Source organism: Malaclemys terrapin, chromosome 18 (assembly GCF_027887155.1).
Source record: "Malaclemys terrapin pileata isolate rMalTer1 chromosome 18, rMalTer1.hap1, whole genome shotgun sequence".
Taxonomy (NCBI): domain Eukaryota; kingdom Metazoa; phylum Chordata; order Testudines; family Emydidae; genus Malaclemys; species Malaclemys terrapin.
The window spans coordinates 12,667,438-12,693,271 of record NC_071522.1 but is presented as its reverse complement, the minus strand read 5'-3'; the positions used below and the strand labels follow the sequence as shown (position 1 = coordinate 12,693,271).

The 25,834-nt window shown below is 47.7% G+C and overlaps 1 protein-coding gene across 1 annotated transcript in view; it reads left to right on the top strand.

Annotated features, from left to right (window-relative positions):
• Positions 1 to 14,590: 14,590 nt before the first annotated feature.
• The window catches only part of LRRC75A (leucine rich repeat containing 75A), a 184,228-nt gene continuing 172,984 nt past the window's right edge, over positions 14,591 to 25,834 (top strand). The window contains exon 1 of the mRNA XM_054008531.1: positions 14,591 to 15,769. Coding sequence (XP_053864506.1) covers positions 15,500 to 15,769 — 270 coding nt within the window. The 5' untranslated portion in view covers positions 14,591 to 15,499. The remainder of the gene's footprint in view (positions 15,770 to 25,834) is intronic.

Below are 25,834 nucleotides of genomic sequence, written 5' to 3'. Positions count from 1 at the left end.
CTTAAAACCAATTTTTTGTAAGTTTTTGTTTAGCAGGAAAGGTTGAAATTGTACGTTTCATTCCAATTCAGAACAAAACAAATTCTGCATTTCCTACTAAACATAACTCTTTTCCGCAAAACTCTACACAACCTTAGAGATGCTCAATTACATGTACAGAGTGATTTGATCCGTCTTTAAGTACTTACACGGGGAACAAATATTTAATAATGGGCTCTTCCATCTAGTAGAGAGAGCCTAACGTGCTCCAGTGGCTGGAAGCTGAGGCTAGACAAATTCAGATGGATATAAGGTGTACACTTTTAATCGTGAGAGTAATTAACCAATGGAACAATTTACCACGGGTTGTGGTGATTCTCCATCACAGACCATTTTAAAATCAGGATTGGACGATCTAGAAGATCTGCTCTAGGAATTATTTGGGGGAAGTTCTCTGGCCTGGGTTATACAGGAGATCAGACTAGATGATCATAAAGGTCCCTTCTGGCCTTGGGATCTCTCAGTTCCGGCAGCTGGAATTATCACACCAGGCACAATATAACTGACTGTGTAGTTACAGTATATACCATATGTATTCTACTTACTGTGTATTTCTTAGAGCCTTATTATGAGCCTGTTGAAGTCAGTGGTAACCTTACGCTGACTTCAGTGGGTTTTGCATTAGGCCTTAAGCACTTACGCAGATCCAGTGACTACATTCAGGAATTTAACACTTTGTCCTTTGATTCTCTCTAAGGTTCTCATCCCATCCCCACCGTGTGTGTGTGTGTGTGTGTGTGTGTGTGTGTGTGTGTGTGTAAAAGAGAGAGGGAGAAAATTATCTATAGGACCTGAGCCTCATTGACGCTGGGGCCCCTCTATACTATGCTGGCAGTGTAAAGAGACCTTAGTGCAAATGAGAATTAAAAACACACAATCTTCACCCTTGGTTCTGCATTTTCCCCACATGACCGGGTGAGGGAAATTCAGATCTGTATCTGGGGGTTTGGTTTGGGACCCATTTATAGCGTCATGATCTTTCTTTAAAAATTAATATTCATATTGCAATGAGGCCACAGACCACAGTGAGGATTGGGGTCCTATTACATAATGTGACCTACAGAGACAGAGGTGGATACAGTCCCTGCTCCGAAGAGCTGATGCAGAAGACACGTAATGAAGAAAGTGGGAGAAAGGGATACAATCAAATATGTCTGAGCTGAGACTGAAATGAACGTGAGTTGGGTGCCTAAATCCCAAAGTTGGCTGTGGGAAGCTCAACCCTAAACTTTTAATATACGTATGTGCACAATGGGATGTTAAAATGACTATCATAAGCAGACCAAGTGCTAACTATCCCCATCTGCCCCAGTCGAGCCACTGTAAACTGGCTGTTTTTTCTTACAGGCAAAGAAAAATTGAAGCTTTCCTATGTGTATTTTTTTTAAAGGGTTCATGAAGTTATTCTCCCCCTCTTTCCCCCCCCCCCCCCGTCAAGACAAGAGAAATAATCCCGTATTAAGGAACATCTGTAGCTACCTTTTTTCCTGGTGATTTCGAAGGATTAAATACCATCTGCTCTGGGAATGGCACTGCCTTGCCTGCTTCAGCTGAATTCCTACCCCCACCTTTTGTATTTCCACACAGTACTTCGGCATTTAATATGCAGTAACATCTTCCTTTTGTGAACACATTTTCCATCTGTGCTGTATTATTCAAACCACCTCAAGGGAATTTCAAACTACTCCCTCTGCCTCCCCTCCCCACAGGAAACAAGATTTTCATGTAAAAATGTATCATCAGCCTTTAAGTTCTGGTTAATTAACAATCCCACCTTCCCTTCACCTTCTGACTCATTAACAATGTGAATTGGACGATCAAGTATTGCCAAGGTCCCAAGAACAAACCTGGCGAGCCTTCTGTATGGTATGGCACAGGGCTCCAATTCATGATGGAAAATGGCGAAGGAATATTCAGTTCAGGAGACAGTCTTCTGAATCTTCACTGGTGACCTTGTTTCATGCACATTGGCTGTAGCACTTAGTCTGAATACTTCCTTTCCCTTGTGTCTATGGATAGGCAGCATGTTGATACCCTAACATAGTGGTTCCCAAACTGTACCAGACTAAAACCTTGAGTCTTAATTTCTGCTGCTTGGCACCATTTGGGACCGAGGCGGAGTGGGTACAAAATGGCACCACAGCGGAATGGTAATGTGTTACTCTCATTTTGCACACGGGTGATGGAGGGATCGAGCCCCTTGTCTGTGTTGCCCAGATCCTCTCCTCTCCCATTCAGCAGCAGGAACTCTAACTTTTAATGGGCGTTTGGGTTGTACTGAAGGAAAAAGGTGATGATCAGATAACACTGTGAGATGAAGACCATATAACTACCTAGATAGAGATCACAGGGAAGTAGGGTGTGGAGCAGCTCCATGTATATGGGAATGGGAAGTGAGCACCGGTGGTGCACTGTCTCCCTACCTTGTGCTTCATTATTCTGGGGTGAAGGGGACCTACTGTACAGTCACACAAGCCTGAAGTACCTGTTAGAGCTCCCAGTTGTGGAGCCTGGCTCTTCAGTTCCAGTTGTAGAGACTCTTGCTTTTAGATCTGGAGGTCCCCAGTTGAATCCTTGGTATCGGCTAAGATGGCAGCCATCGCAGTGGCTCTTCTCTTTAGCAGGAGAAAAGACCTTTTAATGGTGCCAACTTTCCTGATATTTTAAGACTATAAAAAAAAAACCAGGTGAAGCAGCCTTTCAAAGCTCTACTATCCCAGTCACTAAGGGCGAGTGAAGGTTCTTTGGTGGTCGTGGTTTTTGTCCCCCTCTTTTTGGATGAGGGAGTAAAATTTCATTAACTTCTTCATTGTCACCAGCAACGCCTGAGCTGGTAAACTTTCCTGACCCTTCTCTGGTCTGCAACAAGTCTCCAGAGATGGCCTCAAGCAGCAAAGTGCTGATCCAAGTTTCAAACACCCTCGAGTTTAGATCCAGGATGCTGAGACCCATTCATTTGTTCTGATCACAATTATGTCTTTATGGTCAAAACAGCCAATGTTAGTTCTGAAACCTGGCCATGCGGCTGGATCATGAGACCCTATGCATGAACCAAAGTTAATAACAGGTAAGTTTCACCTCTGATGTATATTAAATGGTCAAACAGCTGATGTCCATAACAGCCTCTGCTCTAACATTGAATGTTTTTAGCATGTGAAAGAGAAAAGGATCTCAATGCAAGAAACAGGTTGTGGGCGCTCGGCTCTGCTCTTAACTGTTGCCTCACTCTTGGAGTTAATGGTGCCAGGGCCGTGTGCGTGCTTTGAACAGATAGAGGTGAGCAGACACTGTGCTTGGCACGCTGCTTCAAGTAGTTCAAAAACAGTTGTCAGCAATAACATAACTGCTATGTCGAATGTATGCTGGGAATGACCCACTGAACTGCTCTGCTGAGGGCAAGGAACCCTTGTCTGAGCTGCATCAAGAATCATGGTGGTGTTGTTTTTTTTTTTTTTTTTTCTCTCTTGATGATGAGCTCCTTGGGAAAGAGGCCACGTTCAACAGTTCACACTGTTCTGCTCTACGTCCTGGGCTCCTAGCTGAGCCAACTACAAGTAAACTCCTTGTGTCAGCATAACTTTAACGCTGATTTGCTGCAGTTAGTCCACAGTCAAGCTCCATCCCATGTAGGAACATGACTCCATAGCCTGTGATTGCCTTTTGAGGCAAAATGATGGCAATCCTAGGCCTGGAAGGGACCTTGAGAGGTCATCTAGTCCAGGCCCCTGCACTCTGAAGTATTAGCATTGCATAGTGCCTGTACATTCTTGGGTGTAATCTGAAGTTGGGTTTGGCCCTCCAAAGCCCTGAGCAGCTCGTACGAAGTTCTGGGCTCCCACTGAAGTTACTGGGAATTGAGGGCACTCAACGCTAGAGCTGCTTGGGAATTTTCCATCAGAATAATTTTCAATTTTGCTCAAAACGGTTGATTTTTTTCAGCCAGGCAGATCTAACTGAAATATTTCATTTTATTGAACTGACTCAAAATGTTTTGTTTAGAATCAGTTCATCTAAACATTAAACTGCATTTCCCTATCAGTGCATTGCATTATGGGAGTTGTGATTTGGGCCCCCATTCTCTCTTAGGGGCTGGACTCCCCAGAGGATATCTCCTATAATACTATGCTTATTTCCCTTTGAATGAGCCGTGTGGTGTATCATGGGGGAGACATGATCCTGGGTGCATCATGGGAGATGTAGTCCAGCCAGGAGCCTGCCCCAAGGCAAGTGTGGGGGCCTCAAGGTCTAGAAATACAACTCCCATGAGGCAGTGTGCCACTATGAGAAAATGTTGTTTGATATTGAACTGACTTGAAACGAAACACTTCAGATCAGTTCAATAAATCGGAATGAAACATTTCAGTTTTAGGAATGTCAAAATAAAATGTTTTGACACTTCTGAATACAAATTTTTCAGAACTTCTGTTCCACAATTATGATTATTTTTAAATTTCAACTTTTCATCCCAATTTGGGACAGAAGCAACTGTTGAATTTTCCAGAGGATTAGTAATTGTGAATTTTACTCAGCTCGTCAATACCTTGTAGGATCCAATTGATTTACAGTGTTGCCTATTGATCCTACCAAACACAGAGGATGCTGAATGTCTCATAACTAGAGATGGTGTCCAACCCCAATCCCTGGCTCAGAATCCTGTTTGAATTTTGGGAAAGTTCAGCTCCGGACACCAATTTTTGGCGAGGGTCCCACCTCTCTTTAAAAATCACCCTGTTCTCTGATGAAACTGCACACTCAATTTGGAGAATGAAGTTAAAATGTGAAGACTGAGACCTGAATTTGCAGTTAAAGACCATTTGACTCTGCTTTGAGGTAAAGTGGGCAGAACTGCACTGTAAACAGGCCTTCATGTAACTGAGAACTCAGTCCTAAGTTCCGTACTTATTTGGAACTTCTGAGAATAGTTTCTCCATAAAAGACAAAGGCAGTAATGGCACCCAGGTTTACTGGATTCTAGACACTGAGTTTACACAATCCAAGGGAGAGCTATAATGTGTTTATTCTGCCTGCATTTATTTATCTTTTGGGCACATCAAACTGCAGGAAGCCAAGCCTATATATATTTTTTATAGCCTAGGGAACTGTATGTTTATAACCTGTGTGAAATTACCGGTAGGTATGAATGGCGGCCATCCACCAAGGTTGATGAGCAAGTTTATAACCTGACTTTTTCTTTGACCCTTATCACTGAATATTAACAAACCAGGCAAAGCAAAAAGACTTTGTGTTCATTACAAATACAAGATCTTAAGCAGCTTTGCACAAGTAGGATCTGCTTCTGAAAGACAAACCCGGAATTCAACTACCCCCTTCTATCTCCCGAAGAGTTTGAGAGCATAATGCCTGTTTTGTTCCCCTTTAAACAAAAGGCATCAGGAGTTCATCTTAGCAGTTCACTGTCAAAATTTGCAAATGTAATCTGGCTGGCATTGCTTTTACCATCCATCTGTCAGGGAGATTTGACATGGATAAAGCTGTGGAATAGCAGAAACTTGATCTGAAACAGTAAGCTCCATCCGACTCACTTGTTACTTCTAGATGCAGAAAAGCGTTGAGGTCAGACTGCAGCAATGCAGGGGTATAGATGGCCTGGGGGCATTGCATATGCCATTAGTACCAGCCCTTCACTTTTTAAGTCACTGGTTCAAATCAGGAATGGGTCACTAATGCCCAAAATTCAGATGTTTGGCTGCTGGCTGCATGCAGTGAGTGAGCGATCCGAGTTCAATGCCTAATGGCCTACAGCCATGTCCAAAACCCATTTAAGCCTGGTGTTCAGCAGCAGTACATTTATCACCTCGACAAGCTCCATCAAACATACATTAATCTTTGAAAGAAATCAGCTAGTAAATAAATGAAGTATGTAATCTGGAGACGCACGCACAAAAGATGGATTTGATAATGTGATGTTGAACGACGAATGATTTACTGTTCAAAAAGTTAGCTGCAAATGGGGTTGGGCTGTTTATTTTCGAAAGGGGAATGGATGGATGGCGTTTGCTGCTTCCAAACATTCATTTTCGTGTCATGGCTAGATGCCGTGAAACCTTTGGAAAGAATCAGGAGTGAGAGTCAAACACTGAATCGTGTCTGTTTGCCATCTCCTGGGTTCTGCATATTTCTTAGTTACTAGAGAGCGAGTGCCTGCAGCCTGCTTCTCTGCCCTCTGAAGTGTTCCAGCTGATCTGATCAGTGCACTCCTCCAAGCCAGGGCTGGCTCTAACTTTTTTTTTTTTTTTTTGCTTGGGGTGGCAAAAAAGAGTGCCGCCCTCCATAGCGCCGCCATAACACACCCCCTCAGCACCGTGCCACCGAACCCCCCCCCGCGCCGCCAACCCCCCCCAGCCCCCTGCGGAGCGCCGCTGAACCCCCCCCCGCTGAACCCCCCCAGTCCTCCGTGGAGCGCCGCCGAACACCCCACACCCCCGCAGCGCAGCGCCGCGCTGCCGAACCCTCCCGCCGCCCACACACCTCCTACCGAGCGCTGCTAAACACCCCCACCGCCGAGCCGTGCTGCTGAACATCCCCCCCCCACCACCACCACCCCCGGAGCGCCGCTGCCGAATTCCCCCTCACTCCCCCCAGCTGCCAAAACAAAAACAACCCACCCACCCCCAGCGCTGCCCGACCAACCCCCCCCAAAACAAAAAACCCTGAGCGCCCCCTGCCACCCCAAGATTGGCCGCCCCTTACCAGGTGCTGCCCCAAGCACATGCTTGGTTGGCTGGTGCCTGGAGCCGGCCCTGCTCCAAGCAGAGGGCTGATTTTCATGCCTGCAATCTGGAGTAACTCCCCTGGAGTCTTTCGCTCCTGCAACTCCTGTATAGGTCTTCCTGGGCATCAGTGAGCCTTCGGGTTTGCACGGGATAGAATGATGCTCCAGTTTTCTATAGCACTCTTAATCCAAGAATCTTGAAACACTTTACAGATATTAACGAATCGAGCATTGCATGACCACTGTGCTGTCGGCAAGTAGTATTAATGCCATTTTGAGAATGGGTATAGCAAGGCACAAAGGTTTCAGTGACTTGCTCCAGCTCACAGAGTCAGTAGCAGGAACAGAATTTGGGAATCCTGACTCTTAAGCCCACGTTCAAACCACTAATTTATATTCCCTCTCTAGCACCTACTTTGTGAACATCCAAGTCCCCTCCAGAAGAGGAGCGCTGGAATGATCGAGCAGCTTTCTTCAGGCAAATCTCCCCTTCCATTAATAGTGGTCCCCGAAAAATTTTCTTACCCAGTTTGCTAGCTTGTATTTCATCTACTGTATATTTTCTGTGGGAGTTCATGATTTAATAGCAGCATGTTTGCTTTTGCTGGCTAACGTAAATGGCTTCTTTCTATATGTTGGATCTGATCTGATTTTTTTTTTTTTAACTTCCAAGCCTTTTCCTGCATGGAGCTGAGATTCACTATTCTATTTAATTTGTTTTCAGTGCGTCTCCTGGAAGGTTTTGAAACCGCATTATGTAGATTTTATCTTTACAATAACATAGAGGGAAATCTAGATCCCATTGAAGTCAATGGCAAAAATCCCATTTGGCTTCAATGGGGCCAGAAGCTCACCCATAGGTGGTTCGGAGATTGGTTGATGCACACGCTTTTTAACTTTTGGCCACCAGTTCAAATCCAGCCCTGCTGGGGAGCTAGTGAGTGCGAGACTCTTGTTTATTAACCATCTGACTTCTCTTTAGTGTGTGGGATGATAAAGACCGTGATCTGAAATCCATGGGAGTCTTTCCACTGGCTTCCCTGAGCTGTGTATCAGGCCCTAATTAGCATATCTGAGCTCCTTACAGGTGGTACTGAGTATGTAGATACAGATGTGAAACAGACAGGAAGTTTTGGTTCAAGTCACAAGTGGATATGAGGCCACATTACAAGACCTCTACCAAAATGACCTTTCCTCCGCCTCCCGTTGGAGGCCAAAGATTGAAGAGGCCCTGGATGCTGAGCTAGTCTCTTGCCCCAGTTGCCAGCCTAGTTCTGCCAGGTCTGGAAGGAAGCTGCCCATCACGTCCCTGTTCTGCAGAATGTTCGAAGACGTCAGTATGGGTGGCCCTGTCAGCAGGACACACCTTGCTAGCACCAAAATTCACCTGGAACAGAAGAGTAACGCTCAATAAAAACATAGGTAGACACCTTACTAACTAATAACTGGGGTAGTTTCCCCTCCAGACCAACACAACAACACACTCTAAGCCCCATTCCTATTTTTTTATTTATAAAAATATTTATTTCCCATATATAAAATATGGGAAAGAAAAAGACTCAAAAATATTTAGCAAGGACCTCCTGGCAGCTTTAGCCGCTGGCTTGAATTGTCTAAACAACTTTTGGCTGGTGTGTAAACAGAGCCTTCTGCTTCTATAAACACTGCATCTAAATTGTTGAGTGGGGGGAAAAAAGCTGAAGCGGTCACATGAAGGGAAGATTTATCACTTCCGTCAGCTTAAGCAATTTTGTATTCCTCCAGGGCGTGCAAGTTTGGACTTGTTTTGCTTGGGAAATGTGGGAAGACAGGGACAGTGGGTACTTGTGCTATTGCAGAAGACGGCATCTACATGATCTCTGAGAGACTGGAAAGCAATGGACAACCCCTTGGGGGATGTATCTCTTGACAAGAATCAACACGCACATTTTTAAACCTAAGCATGTCTGAAGAGGAGGAATAGTCCCTACTTTGTCTAGAAAAAGAAGGCAGTAGGCTGATGCACAGGGGTTTCTCCTCACAGCCCCTTTGAAACGCCAGTGTGAGTTACACCAGTGTGGTAAATCCCCTTGCATTGAACAAATCCTCCGTGCTAAACAAAAGAAATCTTTTCGTTCTTCTGATGAGAATCAACCATTAAATAGCATTTGCCAATGCCAAAAATTGACACCTGCTTTTATTACAGCCCATTGCTTCCTTGAGGTGTATTCGGGGGACTCCTGCATGGTCAATATTAAGTCTTCTACATAGCAAGCCTCAGTAAGTAAGCAACCAATGAGATGTTCTCAGAACAACCCATGGTCCCAGTGAACTCCGCTCTGAGGTGAAGAAAGGAGAGGATGCTGCTTCTGGTCATGGGATAATGAAGAATATATTATGCGTTACGGGTACAAGAATACTTTGAGATCAAATCAGAGTGCTTTACAAAGGTGGATAACAAAACTCTCCCTGTTTTGCAGGCAGTGAAACGAAACACAGAGAATTGAAATGACTTGCCCAAAATTGTTACACAATAAAGCCAGGTCTGCCCTAAAAACTTTTGCCGATATATAGTAATGTTGCTTAGTGGTATTTTTTTTATAGTGGCAAAAACCCAAGTGTAGATGCAGCTATTCTGGCAAAAAAATGCTATTGCCGGTATAAATTGGGTCCACTCCAGGAGCGTTTACATAGCCGGCACAGCTATGTTATACCACCAACCTTTTTTTTCTAGCGTAGGCCTAATTTTGGTCAGCAGAATAGTCTGCTACAGTATCCACATCACCTGTGTTCTATTCCTGGCTCTGCCGCTGAGTCACTGTGACCTTGGATGCTTTCCTGAACTTGTATCAGAGGGGTAGCCATGTTAGTCTGAATCTGTAAAAAGCAACAGAGGGTCTTGTGGCACCTTTGAGACTAACAGAAGTATTGGAAGCTTATGCTTATGCTCCCAATACTTCTGTTAGCCTCAAAGGTGCCACAAGACCCTCTGTTGCTTTTTCCTGAACTTGGTAGTTCTGTAGTTTTAGAGGCACCTGGATCTCAACTTCAATTTAATTTTTTTTTCTCTCCCCTCCTCACTTCCTATACTCTACAGAGTGATGAGCTGATGGCTTGCTGACTTCTCAATTCAGGTTGTTTCCAAGTTTTGGACATCTTGGCAAACTTCCTGGGATGGAAAGAAAATCCAATCCAGTTAACTTCAATCCTTTTTCAGATGGTTTGGATGTGAAAAGCTTGTTGTGCATGGGGAAATTGGGTGTCTGGAATTCCCATTACTGGGTGGACCAACAGTGAGAGTGCTCCATGCTGTGGCTCCAGATTCTGTCGTCTCCTAGCTAGTAATGGATCTTGGCCTGCAAAATTCTCATCGGCATCCAAATGTCCTTGAAGTCCAAGTGTAATGGTCCCTCGCCCTCCCGTGCGGAGGGAGGTCACTCCGCCTCACTACACCAAGGGAATTTAGATTCTGGATTTTTGGCTTCATTTGTTAGAGAGAGACTGGCTGCAGAGTGTAGACCTGGATCTACACATGGAGGGAGGCAGATCCAGGGTTTGGGCTGGGCAAAAGTCTAACCAGTCTGTTTCCTTCCATAGTCTCAGTATTGAAATTTTTTAAATTCTTTTTGAATCCTGGACATTTCTAACGAGCAAATCCCCAGCACCAGATCTCCTGAGGCACATTAACCAAGCCAGAAATCCCTCCGACAGAAATGCTGACTAGCTTGCAGTTTGCACACCTGGATACAGTCAGCTGTACTAAGAAGAATCTCTCATTGGCTGAGGATACATAATCAGTGAATAGCAGAATATATCAGTCAGACAGGTACAAACAAAGATCAGGCCTGCTGAGGACTGCAGGATATACGTGGCTCCCAATGAGAGAGAGAGAGAGAGAGAGATATATTTTTTACAGTTAGGCACTCTCAATTGCATGTGTGCATTTGGGCACAATTCGAGTATATAGAAAATACCCCACACGCTAACTGAATATTTGTTATGCATGTGGCCAAAATACCCTAGCAATTGCAGGATCGGTCTGTGAAAATCTGGCCCATTGGGTGTCTTGCCTTTCTCTATCCTTTGTTTAGCTTGTTATGACAATCAAAAGAGTAACCTATAAAGAGACTGGATCTTTAAAGGGCTGAGTCTGCCCATAGGACAGAATAGAGGAAGATGGGGTGGTGACAGGATCTCCTACTGGCAGGGCACTGTCGGCTTGTGGTGAAACACTGGGCACGGATCTGGGCCTGTGCACGTAGCAGGCTCTCTGGGCCTGATTTGTTCTGTTGTCTGGTCCCTCCAGATTCAGGACTGAGGCAACGTGTTGGCACTGGAAGCTTGAGTTGCAGCTAGGCCAGGCTGCACCGGTTTGGTGGCTAATCGGTCTCCTGGGCCATCAGTGCAAGACCTCGTCACCAAGCAACAGTTCATCTAACAAGAAATGCAGCCGAGCCTGTACCGTTTCTTTTTGGTTGGGAACACTTTAATTTCTACTCCAGTCGAAAGCATCTCTCTGGAAAAGGCTTGCCCGGCCCTGCTGACTCCTCTCCGTATAATGCACGCTGCTCTTAACTTCTCATTTGAAATTCTGTAGTTCAGAGGAGCCCTGGATCTCAACCTCTGTGTTGTTGGGTTTTTTTTCCTCTCTCCCTCTCTCATTTCCTATATCCTACAGAGTGATGAGCTGATGCTGGCTGGCTGACTTCTCAATTTGCAATAGATTTATCTTCCGTGGAGAAAGAACCGTTAGCTTCTATAGCCTTCTGTAAGGAACATGCACTGAAATGGGACCATCCTCTGGGTCAAGCCAGAGCAGTTTTGGCCTGAAGTCTCTTGGCTGCTAGTTTGTGTTCTAAAGAGAGGCTGTGTGTTGACAGGGCCGGGCGCACTGTTGTCACTCAACAAACAATAATTGTGCTCGGTTGGTTCATATGGGAAAACTATCCAACAATGGCAAGTTTGGTGTACAGGGGCTCTGCTCCTATTGCCTACAGTGGTGCAGGAACCAGCTCTAGGTTAGTAAGGAGACTCCTACAGCCTGCTTTGGAGGCCGTCTCGTTGTAGGGCTCTGCTTGCACATAGTGACTTGCAGGATTAGAATCGAACTCTCTAGGCAAGGGAGACTCAGACAAAGTTGGGAGCAGAATCTTGTTCGTTCCTATGTCACTTGCCCACATGTTCTATAATCCATATTAAAAATTTGGCTGCCTCTCCCCAACCTCTAGATTTACTAGCAAATACGGCGGTGAAGTCTCACTTTTTATAAAAATCAGTGACATAGTAAACTGTACTACAGTGCATTTCCAGGCATGGCCTGATTGAATTATTGTAAAGAATTCAAAACTAAACTACAGCTGTCAAAGAAAGCAACAAAGTACCTTTTTTTTTAATGCATTGTCCCGGCAGATTTAGACTTCGAGCCAGGGCCGGCTCCAGGATTTTGGCTGCCCCAAGCAGCCCTCCCCCCCCCCCCCCCCAAAGCCGCGATCGCGATCTGCGGCGGCAATTTGGCGGAAGGTCTTTCGCTCCGAGCGAGAATGAGGGAGCGTCCGCCGAATTGCCGCCGAATAGCTGGACCTGCCGCCCCGCTCCGGAGTGGCCGCCCCAAGCACCTGCTTGCCAAGCTAGTGCCTGGAGCTGGCCCTGCTTCAAACCCATACGTGGATCTGACAGTATGGTCCCCTCTGGCCACATAGAGTCCTGTCGAAGTTAACCCTTCCAGGGAGAGAGATGTGTGCAGAGGAGTATGTTTTGTTTTGTAGTAATATATACACACACTGCTGTATGTTTACATTGGGGAAAGCAAGGTCAAAGAAATGCATCTGGCCTTTGGAGTGGAAGGTGGTGGGGTTTGTGATGGTGCTTAGGTCCTGGGAAAGTTCATTTGACAGTCCTGGGCTGGCCTCCAAGGGAGTTCTGTCTCCTGCACATACCGGCCTTACCCTTCTTGTAGAGAGCTCCGATGTGCTCGAGGAGCAAAGTTGGCAACCACACTCTTTATCCAGGGGTTTAGTTAGTCTTTAGAGATCTTGGGTCCAGGCCATCGAGTCCCTTGAAGATAAGGCTGGAGATTGTGAACTTGATTTTATATTTGAAGGGAAGCTAATGTTGAGTGGAGGCCAGGTTGGATGTGCTCATGGGGGCCAGAGCAGCTGAGTAGATACTCTGCAGCGTTCTGTACTATGCAGAGTTTCCAAAGTGCTGAAGGCTCCATGTCCAGGTATATTGGATGGCTGCGGTCCAGCCGAGAACTGATGAAGACATGAATAACTGAGGCCAGGTCATAATTTGCCAGGATGGGAGGGCGTCTCCTAGCCAGCTGGAGATGGTAGAAAGCATTACACACAGATGCTGCTAGCTGAGAGCTCAGCATCGGCGGGGAATTCAGGAGCCTCCTGGACTTACTGACTCAATTTCCCAATTGTAGGTGTGAACCTTCAGTCAAAGATGACTGGGCTGTGGTTGCAAATGCCTCAAAATACTTTCCTCTGCCCATTAGCATTATCTCTCTCTTGCTTGGGTTCATCTTCAGCTCTCCTTCAGCTGTGAGCTGATCTCGTCCAAGCACTGGGCCATCTGAGTGGTGGTGTGATTTGAGGTGGTGGATTCACTGATGTAGTGCTAGCACTCGAGTCCATGTTATCTGACCGGTTCCCCGAGTGAGTGCAGGTAGATGTTGACTAGGACCAGAGCAAGAACTGATCCTTGTGGGATAAATGATTAAAAACTGGCAAGCAGGTAGGCTCGGGAAGGGAGATGGCTGTCTGTGTGTGTAAAACGTAGATGTGTCGTTGGATATATGAATAATATTTATTAAATCCCATTCACTGCCTGCTGTCTTTTGCTTCTCTTCTGCTCTTCTTCCCTTTTGTTTTAATACCTGAACCTGCCTCTCCTGCCTGGATTGCTCAGCCCCGCCTCCAGCAAGCAGCCTGCTGGCTCTATCACAGGGTTTAAAAGAGAACTAGATAAATTCATGGAGGTTAAGTCCATTAATGGCTATTAGCCAGGATGGGTAAGGAAGGGTGTCCCTAGTCTCTGTTTGTCAGAGGGTGGAGATGGATGGCAGGAGCAGGGCCCCTGAGAGCGGGTGCGGCCCAGTGAAAAAAAATTTTCAAGCCCCCCCGGCAAGGGCAGACCGGCTAAACAGGCTGGGAAACCAGGCCCCCTTTTGGACCGCCGGCCCCGGTAATTTGTACCGGCTTCCCCCCCTCTTGTCGGCCCTGGGCAGGAGAGAGATCACTTGATCATTACCTGTTAGGTTCACTTAGGGTGACCAGATGTCCCGATTTTTATAGGGACAGTCCCGATTTTGGGGTCTTTTTCTTATATAGCCTCCTATTACCCCCCACTCCCTGTCCCGATTTTTCACACTTGCTGTCTGGTCACCCTAGGTTCACTCCCTCTGGGGCACCTGGCATTGACCACTGTCGGCAGACAGGATACTGGGCTAGATGGACCCTGGTTCTTGTGATCTGGACAACTCCTGTACCGGGACCTACCCCCTGCTCAAGGGGGAGCGGTTCCCGCAGGGCCCCGGGGGAACCTCCACAACGTGCAGGGGGGTCCGGCTGCTGGGTCTCGGGGACCAGGGAGCGCTGGGGGGCCGGGCTGGGAGGAGGCCCAGGCGGGGCGGGATTCTCCACGGACTGGTCGGGGCCGCGGGAGGCCGGGCCAGGCTGGCACCGGTGCAGCGGGTCTCGCCCGCTGCCCTCCCCCGGGAGCCGCCCGGGGCCGGGGCTCGGCGCTCGCTCTCCGCTGCAGCGCAGCCAGCTGGGCAGCAGGGGGAGACCGGAGCGAGGAGCCGCCCGTCCGGATCCCGCTTCCTCCAGCCGCCCGGCCCCGGCGCGCCGAGCCCAGCCCAGCCCTCCCTCCGGCCGGCGGCGTGCGGGGCAGCGGCCACCCCCCGCCTGGCTCCGTCCCCGAGCGAGCTGCGCCCTGCCCTGGGCGGGGGCCGGGGACCCCGCCTGGCCGCCCCCTGCAGCGCCCCGGCGGCTGCCCGGGATTGATTCCTGCCGGGGAAGGGAGCGGGGCTGGCTCGGGAGAGCCGCCGCCGCCCGCTGCCTTTGTTCGGGGACATGCAACAGTTCCCCCGAAGTTGCTGCCGCGGCTAGAGCGGGCGCCCGGCTGCTCCGGCCCCGCCGCGATGGGGAGCGAGGACTGAGCCCGCCCCGTGGCTGGCGGGGTGCGTGGGGGCCTGGCGGGGTGCGTGGGGGCGGACCGCTCTCCGCAGCACCATGCACTGCCTGGAGCCTGCAGCGTCTTCCCGGCTAGGGGGGTCCCCGGGAAGCGGCTTTGGGTTGGTTCGTGCCGGGGGGGCTGCTGGCTTTGCCCAACTCTCCGTGGGAAGAGCCTCCCGCTTCTGAGCGAGGCGTGGGAGAGAAGCCACTACCTAGTGCAATTAGCCCTGGGCCAGCCGGCCAGCCCCTTGCCCCTGGCCACTGGGAGGCTCAGGGCCCATTGGTAAGAAGCTCCCTGGATTTTGTTTTGAATCCTGTTTTTTTTCCCGCTGGCAGCAATGAGGGACGATGCCGGTTGTATTTCTTACTGGTGAGCGAAGTCCTCAGGCTGCTGGGGGTCTGCACTTCCACTGAGGCGGGCACAGAGAGGGCACCCTGCCTTGGAGCCGCTGAGATCTACTGCCCAGCCACATCGCTTCCCGCCAGGGGCTACCCAGACCAAACGCTTTTGCATGAAGCCTGGGGGAGGCGTTTCGGATGAGGCTCCTGGTGGCTTGGCTATACCATGGGCACCAAGCACACCAAAGGATGCCAGCCTCCCGGTGCAGGGGAGAGCCCCCAGTCTCACAATCCAGGCTCCCGCAAGAAGATGCCAGCTAGGGACCGGGGAGACTTCCTAGCATCCTTCATGGTGAAGTCCAGTGATAAGTTTGGGAAGAGTGGTGGCAACTTGCCCCCTTACCACCGGCGGATCGGTATGATCCAGGACATGCTGCTGCTGGTGAAGCAAGGGAAACAGGACGAGGCAACTGAACTGTTGAAACACCTGCGACAGGTGAGTGAGGAGGCTCTGGAGGTTGGATCATAGGATGGAAACAAGGTTGGGGTCCAGCATAGGGTCCCGTGGGAAGGGTATAAATGGGAAAGATCATCCTAGCAAGTTCTTGGCAAACAAGGTATTGGAAAAGCATTTAAAACCAGGCAGGATTAAATGCTAATAAATGGGAAGCAATCTCTCTTTGGTCAGTGGTGTGGACTGGGTAATCTATAACACAGCTTTTCCAGGTCTAGTTTCTGTCGCAGGACTTTATGGGAAAGGGTTCAGAAATCTCAGTAACTGTTGCGTGGTCGTTATGTCCAAAAACTTATAGACGCATTGGGACTTCACCCAGTTGTTTTATTTGCAAATGAAACTTGGTGCAACATAGAATCCTTCAGAAAGCATCTTTCTCTCAATTTATTGCTTCCAATGATAGCTTTGGAGTCCAAAATAAGAATGGCTGGTATAAGATGTTCCCATTTCACTTTCAAAAAATTCATGTGTAAATAGCTCTTTATAGCACCCACAAGTCTTGGGGCAATTTGACCTATCGGCCTTTTGTCTCAAAGATTTTTAGTTCTTTCTTTACAATATAAAAAACACGAACAATCGGCAGCTTCGGATATATATCTTACTCTTTTGCCACATATCAGTAGACGGAGTTTAGTTCCTATTTGATTAAGGCTTGTAGAAATTACCTTGGGATCTTTAAGGATGGAAGGTGCTATGTGAAAACAGGGAATTATTAATATACTATCTTAACCAATGCCCCTCAACTGAAAATCTGTTCCAATCATGTGTTAACTGAGAGACGATACTGTCAAAGGTTGGTTTGAGCAAGTGAAAATACAGGCAGAGAGCAATGTTCTCTGTCCTCTGGGGCACTGGCTCTGAATCTTTTCAGACTACCGTACCCCTTTCAGGAGTCTGATTTGTCTTGGGTACCCCCAAGTTTCACCTCACTTAAAAACTACCTGCTTACAAAATCAGACCTAAAAATACAAAAGTGGCACAGCACACTGTTACTGAACAATTGCTGACTTTCTCATTTTGACCATAGAATTATAAAATAAATCAATTGGAATATAAATATTGTATTTACATTTCAGGGTGTAATCTATCGAGCAGTATAAACAAGTCATTGTATGAAATTTTAGTTTGTACTGACTTTGCTAGTGCTTTTTACGTAGCCTTTTATAAAATTAGGCAACTATCTAGATGAGCTGATGTATCCCCTGGAAGACCTCTGCGAACCCCCAGGGATACCTCTGGTTGAGAACCACTTCTCTAGGGCACTGGAACAAAAGCAGAAAGGAGAGTGGCTTCAGAAGTAAAAGGCCATATTGGGGCTGACCCTGTTTGGGGGAATTCTTAAAAGGAAACAAATTGCTCTGTAAACTGTGAGTCATGATTTCCTGAGGTATCAGGTGACAATAAAAGATCAAAGTGCTATGGGAACTTTTGAGGCTTTTTGTTTTTTGGAAGTGATGTGTTAATCAGTTTTCAAGGTGAAAGTGAAAACGGACCTATCTGCACCAGACTGGATTTGTTTCTAAGGTCTTTGTTTCTTGAGGTCTGCAAGACCCATAGACAAGATGTAACTTGCCATGGGAGTGATCAGTGCCACCTAAGGGAAAGTTGCTCAGGTTTTCTCTGTATGGCAGTAGCTTCCTCTTCTTCCCTAGAATTGTTGTGTGTGTAGGTTCTTCTGTGTAAAAATGCACCCTTTCTACTCTTGTTCTGCGTTGTTTTCTGCCTTCCTTTTCGTTGTCCTGCTGTTATTTTCCCCTTCCCTTTCACTGGCATCTGCCAGAGAGACATTTCCCATTGAAGCCAAGAAGGCAGGTTGTGTGACTTGTAGCTGTCTTAGGAGTAGTTTCATTGAAAGCTATGGAGGAGATGCTGTAAGAAGAAAGGTGTTTGTTTTTTTTCATGTTCCCTACCATGCTCCCCTGTTGTCTGTTTTCACCTCTAGATAACGCTCCCTTCCCCAAACCATAGTGCCCATTCCTACAGGTGATATAATAACACCATTATTAAAGGCCATGCATATTCTCCTTTGGGTGTCTGCACAGATCTCCCAGTGAAGGTCAGTGAGGGTTTTGGGTGAGGAATGTGGCTTGAAAGAGGTAATGAATCAAGTTCTAAATTGCTACCCCAAAACACCAAATAGGCCAGGTCAAAGCTTTGTCGTAAAGAGTTTGATCCAATGCCCTTTGAAGTCAATGGGTAGACACCTGTTGACTTCAGTAGATATTGGTCAGGCCCAAAATGAGTGGTGGTGGAAGCAATAATTATCCTCCTAAGAAGGCTTGCTGTCTGTGCAGCATCACGGAGCACTGTTCCCACGTTTTCTGTCATCCAATGCCAAAAGCCCTTGAGTCTTGCTTGCTTCGCAGCTGAGATCTGAAGCTGTTCTTCTAGCTTGGGCGGGAGATTCCCCCCCGCCTCCCCTTCCCTGCTCTGGATCAGTGAGGTGGAGAATCTGAGTGGTTGCCCTTATGATGAATCTTGCTGCCAGGGTGTCCTGTCACCACGACCGGGGAAAAACTGCATATCCACTGGAGCCCGAAATTCCTTTCAAAATGCTGGAGGAGGCAAGGAACCTGTTACAGTCTGAGTCTTTTATAAATGAGGGTTCTGTAGAAGAGCTCAGATAAAATATACCTTGATATGTCATAATAGGGAACACTTTGTCCTAGATACTGTAATAGACTTGATTATTCCCTGCCATTCACAAGCATTATTCCCTGCCACCTTAATTAAGAACTTAAGAACCCCATTGACCAAACTCCTGATTTCCTGTGGCTTAGAGAGTTTAATTTTCAGGGGTCTTGGCAGTCTGGTGCCAGCGCTGAGCTCTCACCCCAGGGTACGTGGCAGAGAAAGAACATGGCTAACTCTTAAGATGGGAATTGCAACTGAATGATCGCAAGCTTCTCTGGGAGCTGAATTCCAACAATGCCTTTGTCTGGAAGAGTGAATGTGGGGGCGAGATTCCTTCAGCTGAGAGAACTGAGTTTGGTGGCACGTTAGATTGCAAATTCCTTGGGGCAGAGACCATCTCCTCACTGTGCTTTGTAAAGAACTGGCCATAAAGGGGTCTTGATCTTGGTTGGGGCATCCAGATGCTACAGTAATATATAATGATGATAATACAGCATTTGGGATTTTTAGAGAAGACTAAGGGAGTTGATGCTCAGATTCCAATGAATTTCAATGGGATCTGGGTGCATAACTCCTTTGGGCTCCATTGAAAATCCCAGTGAGAGACCTTCATCGAGATCACGGGTAGATTTTTCCATTGTTTCTCATGGGCTTTGGATCAGGCCCAGGGTGCTAAGGAGAAGACAGAGCTAGTGGCTGCAGTTCTCCATGCTTTTCTGTGTGAGGCTTGTGTGCTGAATTGATCTGCAGGATTCCTGTACATGCTTCCTATGGATATCTGAGCCAAAGCCTACAAAAGTCAAGGGAGGGACACCCACTGACTGGATCTGGCCCTATGTGTATGGCCGCTTACAGGCAGTGCTTTTTGCCTGGAGAGAGCCCTGAAACTTGGATTGGGTTCTTCCCATAGTTGCCAGCATCCCTAGAAAAGTTATGTATTGTAGACAGCAGCAGGAAAACAAACACCAGCTGGCGGGCAGGACGGCTTACTAAACTGAGCATCAGAATGTCTGCTTTTTATACCCATCTCTGCCACTGATTTGCTGTATGCCCTGGGCAAATCACACAATCTGCCTGTGCCAGTTTTCCAGTGGGAGTGATGCTTACCGCGTTTATAGATTGCTGCAAGATTTAGTCAGTCAGTGTTTGCGAACGACGTAAAGAGCTCTGCAAGTGCTAAGTGCTATGAAGTGAAGCAAGCTTTACAAACAAGTTGGGGGAAAAAATAAACGACAAATGAGTACACTTAGAGTGTCTTGTTACAAGGCTGCTCCCCAGGGGAAATGCAGTACGTGGTCTCCTCTCTTTAGAATCAGCTTGACATTACCACTGCATTCCAAATCCTACAGCCGTCTTTAAAGAGCACGCATTGGCTGTTTGCACAGACCCCAGCCTGATTTTGCGACGGACTCTTTCAGCTGGTGGTAACCTCTTCTGCTGCTGTTTCCTTCTGCTCTGTTAATAAGCGTCAACTGCCTGGAGTCCAAGAGCGTGCCTGAAGCATCACTTGTAAAGCTAACATCCTAAAAAGAAGCATTGTGCTCTCTTCTTCTGAGTGTGCACGTCCCTGGAAATCAGCATCTCCTCTCTGCATCCGGCATGGCGGCTCCCAGTGGGTGCTGCACGTGGGGCATCTTTTGTGTTCTTGATAGTGAGACCAACAAATTGAGGATGAATGGAAATGTACAGAAATAGCTATAATGCTTGTCTATAATTCGAAGAACTCCGGTAACAGTATTTATGGTAATCCCCTGCATGCCATGGGCATCCTAGGCTTCCACAATGATGCCGGGATATTTCCTTTTATGGGGACCTTGCATTGTATGGGGCAGGATAGGATGGGAGGCTGGGGATGGTGGTTGGGCATAGGGGCCCTGTGTGGTAGGTGCCTGGCCATGGGGCTCTTCCATGATATGGGGTGAGAATAGGGTGGGGGGGTTGGGTAGGGTGATGGGCAGGGGGATCTTGCATGGTATAGGGCGTGGAAGGGTGGTGGCTGTAGGGGCCTTGCATGGTCTAGGCGCCCAGGGCCTAGCTGTGGAAGGCCTGCGGCATCGAACTTTCCCCTGACATCTCCGTGCTTGTTGCCTTTGGGTTTGTGCTAGAGGTGGGTCTAAACCGCAGAACTCTGATACACCCCAGCACCTCCCCTGGCTTCTACGGGGTGTATCAGAGTTCTGCGGTTTAGACCCACCTCTAGCACAAAGCCCAGGCCGGTGTGAAGAGCAGTATCCAGCCATGAAACCTGGATCAGGATCAGAACTTCCTCCAGCTTGGGGGTTTGGGTTTACGGTCAGGCCCTTCTCTAGTGGAAAGTGCTGGCGGAGGGGCCGGAAAGGGTCTGTGCACAATTGTCCATTCTTGTCTCCCCATCCCTAATGCTCAGGGCCATATCCTGTCCTGAGCTACCAGCGGAGAGCTCTTGGATGGGGCATGCAAACCCTGTGTGGGCTGGAAAGGGCCAACATCCAGCACTACACCTGTAGCGGGGGTCAGGCCTCTGGGAAGGGGCTGGAAAGACATGAGCTTGCTCAGGTGCGGCTGGTCAGGAAGGAGAGCAGACCAGCTGCTCTAGCTTGGGGAGAGAAACCTGGCTGGAGCCAGGCGCTGAGTAGGACCATGGCCAGTCATAGCTTCCCTGCAGGAAGGCAGGTCTGACGGGGCTGTCTGGGGCTGTCAGGGACCTGCCGGGGGCAGTAAAGCCAGGTTACGGTTGGGTGGGGTCTCAGAGCTGAGCCCTAAGGATGGACACACAACCGCCAAAGGGCTGAGACTTAAGCCCGACAGGGATACTAACTCCTTTTATTTGGGGTTTGTTTTTGGAACCGTGACTTGGGAAGTGGGGTGCGGAGGGTGCATTATAGTAACCTGGCCAGAGTGTTGAGCCATAAGCCGTCCGAGTGGGCTGGAAACCCTGCCAGGGAAACCTAGGCAGATCGGCTGCAGCACTCTGCCCAGCCACGAGGAGGCTCACAGGGGGCAGTAGCACGACGACAAGTTTCCATCACAGTCTGTGCAGTTGTGTGAACAGACCGGAGGGCCTATGTCAGACCCCACCTGCCGTACGCTTAGGAGGGGGCTTGATATTGATGTTTATAGGGCTGGATCCTGCAAGGTGCTGAGGGCCGTCCGTGCTCGCCGAGGCAGCAGTCACAGTCCCGGCTGTGTGTGTGTGTGTCAGTGGGAGATGAGCACCTTCTGTGCTGCCCTGGGCTGCTCAGCAGAATGGGCCAGTCACTTAACTGTCTATTCATTCTGATGGGGTGTTGTGTGCACCTTGGGGTGCCAGTTTGGTTATTCCTATTTTAGTTACAGGAGAGGCATGGCGTAATTAAAAATAAATGGATGGTGTAGAAAAGGCACACGGGGAACTCGTGTTTACTCTTTGCTATAACACCAGAGCAAGGGGACGGTCAGTGAAATTAAAAAGCGATTCTTTGTTGCGCTCTCTCTAATTAATGAACTTGATTAACTATAAGAGATGTGGGGAAATGGCTGTTATTAATCCCAGGTCTGTGGGATCCGTGCATCAAGTGCTTTCTCTCAGCTCGGATTGCCAGCCAATAATTTTGCCCTTTCTAGCCTTTCCAGGAGGAGCGATAGCTCAGTGGTTTGAGCATTGGCCCGCTAAACCCAGGGTTGTGAGTTCAATCCTTGCGGGGGCCATTTAGGGATCTGGGGCAAAATCAGTACTTGGTCCTGCTAGTGAAGGCAGCGGGCTGGACTCAATGACCTTTCAAGGTCCCTTCCAGTTCTAGGAGGTAGGATATCTCCATTAATTAATTAATGTGGCATCGGTTATTAAAGAGGGTTTGGAGCAGAATGTAAAGGTTTGAAGCCAGTGAACCATAGCTGTATATCGAGAAATAACCTTGTGCCAGGGGGATGGATCAAGGTGATTTAAATCATCAATTTTATTCAACTTTTCCATTCGTACTGCAGTTACGTTTAAAAGAAAGGTGCATTCTCATTGGTTGAGATCACCATTACAACATGATTTACAACTAAATAGTCTTTACACTAGATTTGGTGCATCTTTTTGCTATCTAGGAGGGTACACTATATAACCACGTTTATTTAAGCAATTATATGGCTTAATAGTTTCAGATTCTTATTAATGTTTGTTTTTAGTATGTTAGAAAATAGTGAATGAAGTGTCAAGCAGCATTAGTTTGGTAACTGGGATTTAATTAAACAAACAAAAAGCATATAAAGCTTGTGTTCATTAAACAAAACAACATTACATGTTTTGATACATAAATGTATCAAAACATGTTTCACATTTTCAACTAAATGGAAGGATTAACTGTGGTCAGGGAATTAAATGGATTATTTCAGGTCAGCCTTGGAAAATTTTCAAATATGCCTAAATGAAAGTGACTAGAGCGTAAATTCCTACGCACCTGTCTCTTGAAAATGAGACCGTCTAAGTTATTTAGACTAATCTATTGTGCCATATTTATAGAGTTTGACTTCAACACTTAAATGGTTTTTCCCCTGACTCTTTCTTCATATAGAAAAAGAAGACTTTAATTCTAACTCAGTGGTTTTGCTAGAGACCCATGGATTCAGCATATTTATTTTTATGTAAATGTTTTAAGAGACTACACTAAGGCTTGGTCTACACTACCCCCCCCAATTCGAACTAAGGTACGCAACTTCAGCTACGTGAATAACGTAGCTGAAGTCGAAGTACCTTAGTTCGAACTTACCTTGGTCCACACGCGGCAGGCAGGCTCCCCCGTCGACTCCGCGGTACTCCTCTCGCCGAGCTGGAGTACCGCAGTCGACGGCGAGCACTTCCGGGTTCGACTTATCGCGTCCAGACTAGACGCGATAAGTCGAACCCAGAACTTCGATTTCCAGCCGTCGAACTACCTGGTAAGTGTAGCCAAGGCCTAAGTTTTTAGGCCTTAATATATTTTGTATTAAATTCAGATTTAATTTTAAACAGGTTTATTTTTAAAAAGAAAAACTTATAATTTAAATTACTGTTATAATTGAAATACACTAAAAAAAAAAAATCAGATTTCCTACCCCCTCCAAATTCCTCCCCCAAACTTGATTTCTATCCACCCAGCTTGAGATATAATGAGAGAGCAGTGTGTTGTGATAGTGCTGAGGTGACCATCTTCCTTAAGAGGATAAGTATTGCTTCTAAAACTCCTTTCAAGAGAAAGGGGTGGTATTGGCTCTCTACTGTTCTTAAGTAGCAGTTTACTATTTGGTTGGTCACCTTTCAATTGTCAGGGGATCCTGGGCTGTCCGTTTCTTTCCCGTGACAATTGTTTGAGACCCGAGGAAGACGCAATCTGACCCTTAAAGGTTGGATCTTATTCCTTGCAGCATTGGAACTGGTACGTGCGCTTTGATTTGGAAAGTTATTTGTGTGTGAGAGGGAAGTATCTAGTGGTTAGAACATGTAACTGGGAACCAGAACTCCTGAGTTCTTTAGTGTCAGCTTTGCCACTGACTTACTTTCTGGCCTTGGGTGAATTGCTCATCATCTCTTGGCCCCGGTTTATATAACTTTCACAGAGTTCTTAGGAAACTTAATTCATTGTCTGAAAAGTCCTTTGAGAGGGGGAGATGAAAACGGCTGTATGTAAGTGCAAGTTCTTATGAGCTGCAAATAACACATTTGCTGGACAGAATCCCATAACATTCCAAACTAGATGGTGGTGGTATGTCTGAAAATTTTTTTGGGAGCAGTCACTGTAAATGTGCAATTTAAACCCTCTCGGTTACTCTGTGTACTTAATGGAGCCTTGTAGGTTGAGGTAACCTGGTCACGCAGGAAGTGCTTTATGTTTTATTTATGTGCATCAGATCAATCACATGTATTTAGGAGCATAGGGGCCAACTTCTGCTGGCTCGACCCCTGGCCCCGCCCCCACCCTGCCCCCATTCCAACTCCTTCCCCAAAGTCTCTGCTCCCTCCCTGCCCCTATTGGACTCCTTCCCCAAATCCCCGCCCCGGCCCCACCTCCTCCCCTGAGCATGCTGCGTTCCCGCTCCTCCCCCATCCCTCCCACAGCTTGTTACGCCGTGAAACAGCGGGATGCGGCGTGCTCAGAGGAGGAGGTGAGGTGAGGTGAGCTGGGGTGGGGAGATTAGCTGCCGGTGGGTGCTGAGCACCCACCAATTTTTCCCCGTGGGTGCTCCAGCACCGGAGTACCCATGGAGTCGGTACCTATGTTTAGGAGTGGCTCTGAGACAATGTATTTCCCTAAGTGCAAAGCGGTTCCAATGCAAGGTACTCCCAGACACTGATGTACAAGGAGCAGAAGTAAATCACGGTGAGTCATGCAACTCGCATTGTCCAGTGGCAAGTGACATGTAACACTAGTTTGAACCTGGCTATTACAACACGCATTTTACAATTACAAAGTCTCTGGGATAACTTTAGAGACTCTGCCCGCAAACTTCACCCTCTGTGCAGCCTCGATTTGACACAGCCCTTAACCATGTGCATCAATCTCATTGGCGTCAATGGCATTGAAGCATGTGACTAAAGTTAATTAAAAGGCTTCACTGCTTTGCGGAATAGGGATCTCTGGCTGAATAGGTAGGCGTTCCTATTCACCAGAGCATTTAAATACATAGACTTTAAGCAACTGAAAGTGCTCAAATGCTCGAGTGGATTGGGGTCCCCTCTGGCAGTTTGCTAGATGCCCGAAGCCTGCAGCTAATTTGCAAAAAATGGACCCTACTGGTGCGAGCCTGTCCTGCTGCATCCTGATCTTGGAACGCTGCACGCCAGCAACCGCAGTCTGCGTGGGCTGCAGCTTGGTGCTAAATGGAGAGGGGCTGTGGACTACGCTACCAAGCTCTGTGGGCTGCGTTTGGCCAGTGAAGGCGGCCCAAGTGCGACTTTTCATATGCAGCATCCTTTCTGTCACGCGCGAGCTGCCCGTCTTTCTGTGCGGACAGGGAAAAGCAACAGGCAGGGTCCAAGACTGTCGGGGCCGCGTCTCCCTGCGGGCCTGGTGTGCGTCTTCAAGAGGGCACTGCTCAAACGTCCTCATCAGCGCCGACGGGGACGTGCGAGAATCTTCTATAGATGAATGGGGAAGGCTGGCTGAGGCCAGACATCTGCTCTGTGTGCAGAATGGGGCTGTGGGAAGAAAGTGGGCAGTATGACTTGCACCCAAGTTCAGTGCTGTAAGTTTGAGACCAGGAATTGGCTTCCCGTGGTGCATTGGGATGACAAAACCATCAGAAGCCCCCCCCCCCCCCCCCCCCCCCCCCCCCCGCCTTTTTTACACTGGAAAAGTTTGCCAGCAAATGAATGTGAACGAGGCCACATCTGCCAGTGGTGTGTCATCTATCACGCGGAGCTGGTGGCCCTTTAATCTCTCTTTCCACCTTCTGAAGATCTGCTCTCGTTTGTATCTCTCTGTGCCCCTGCTC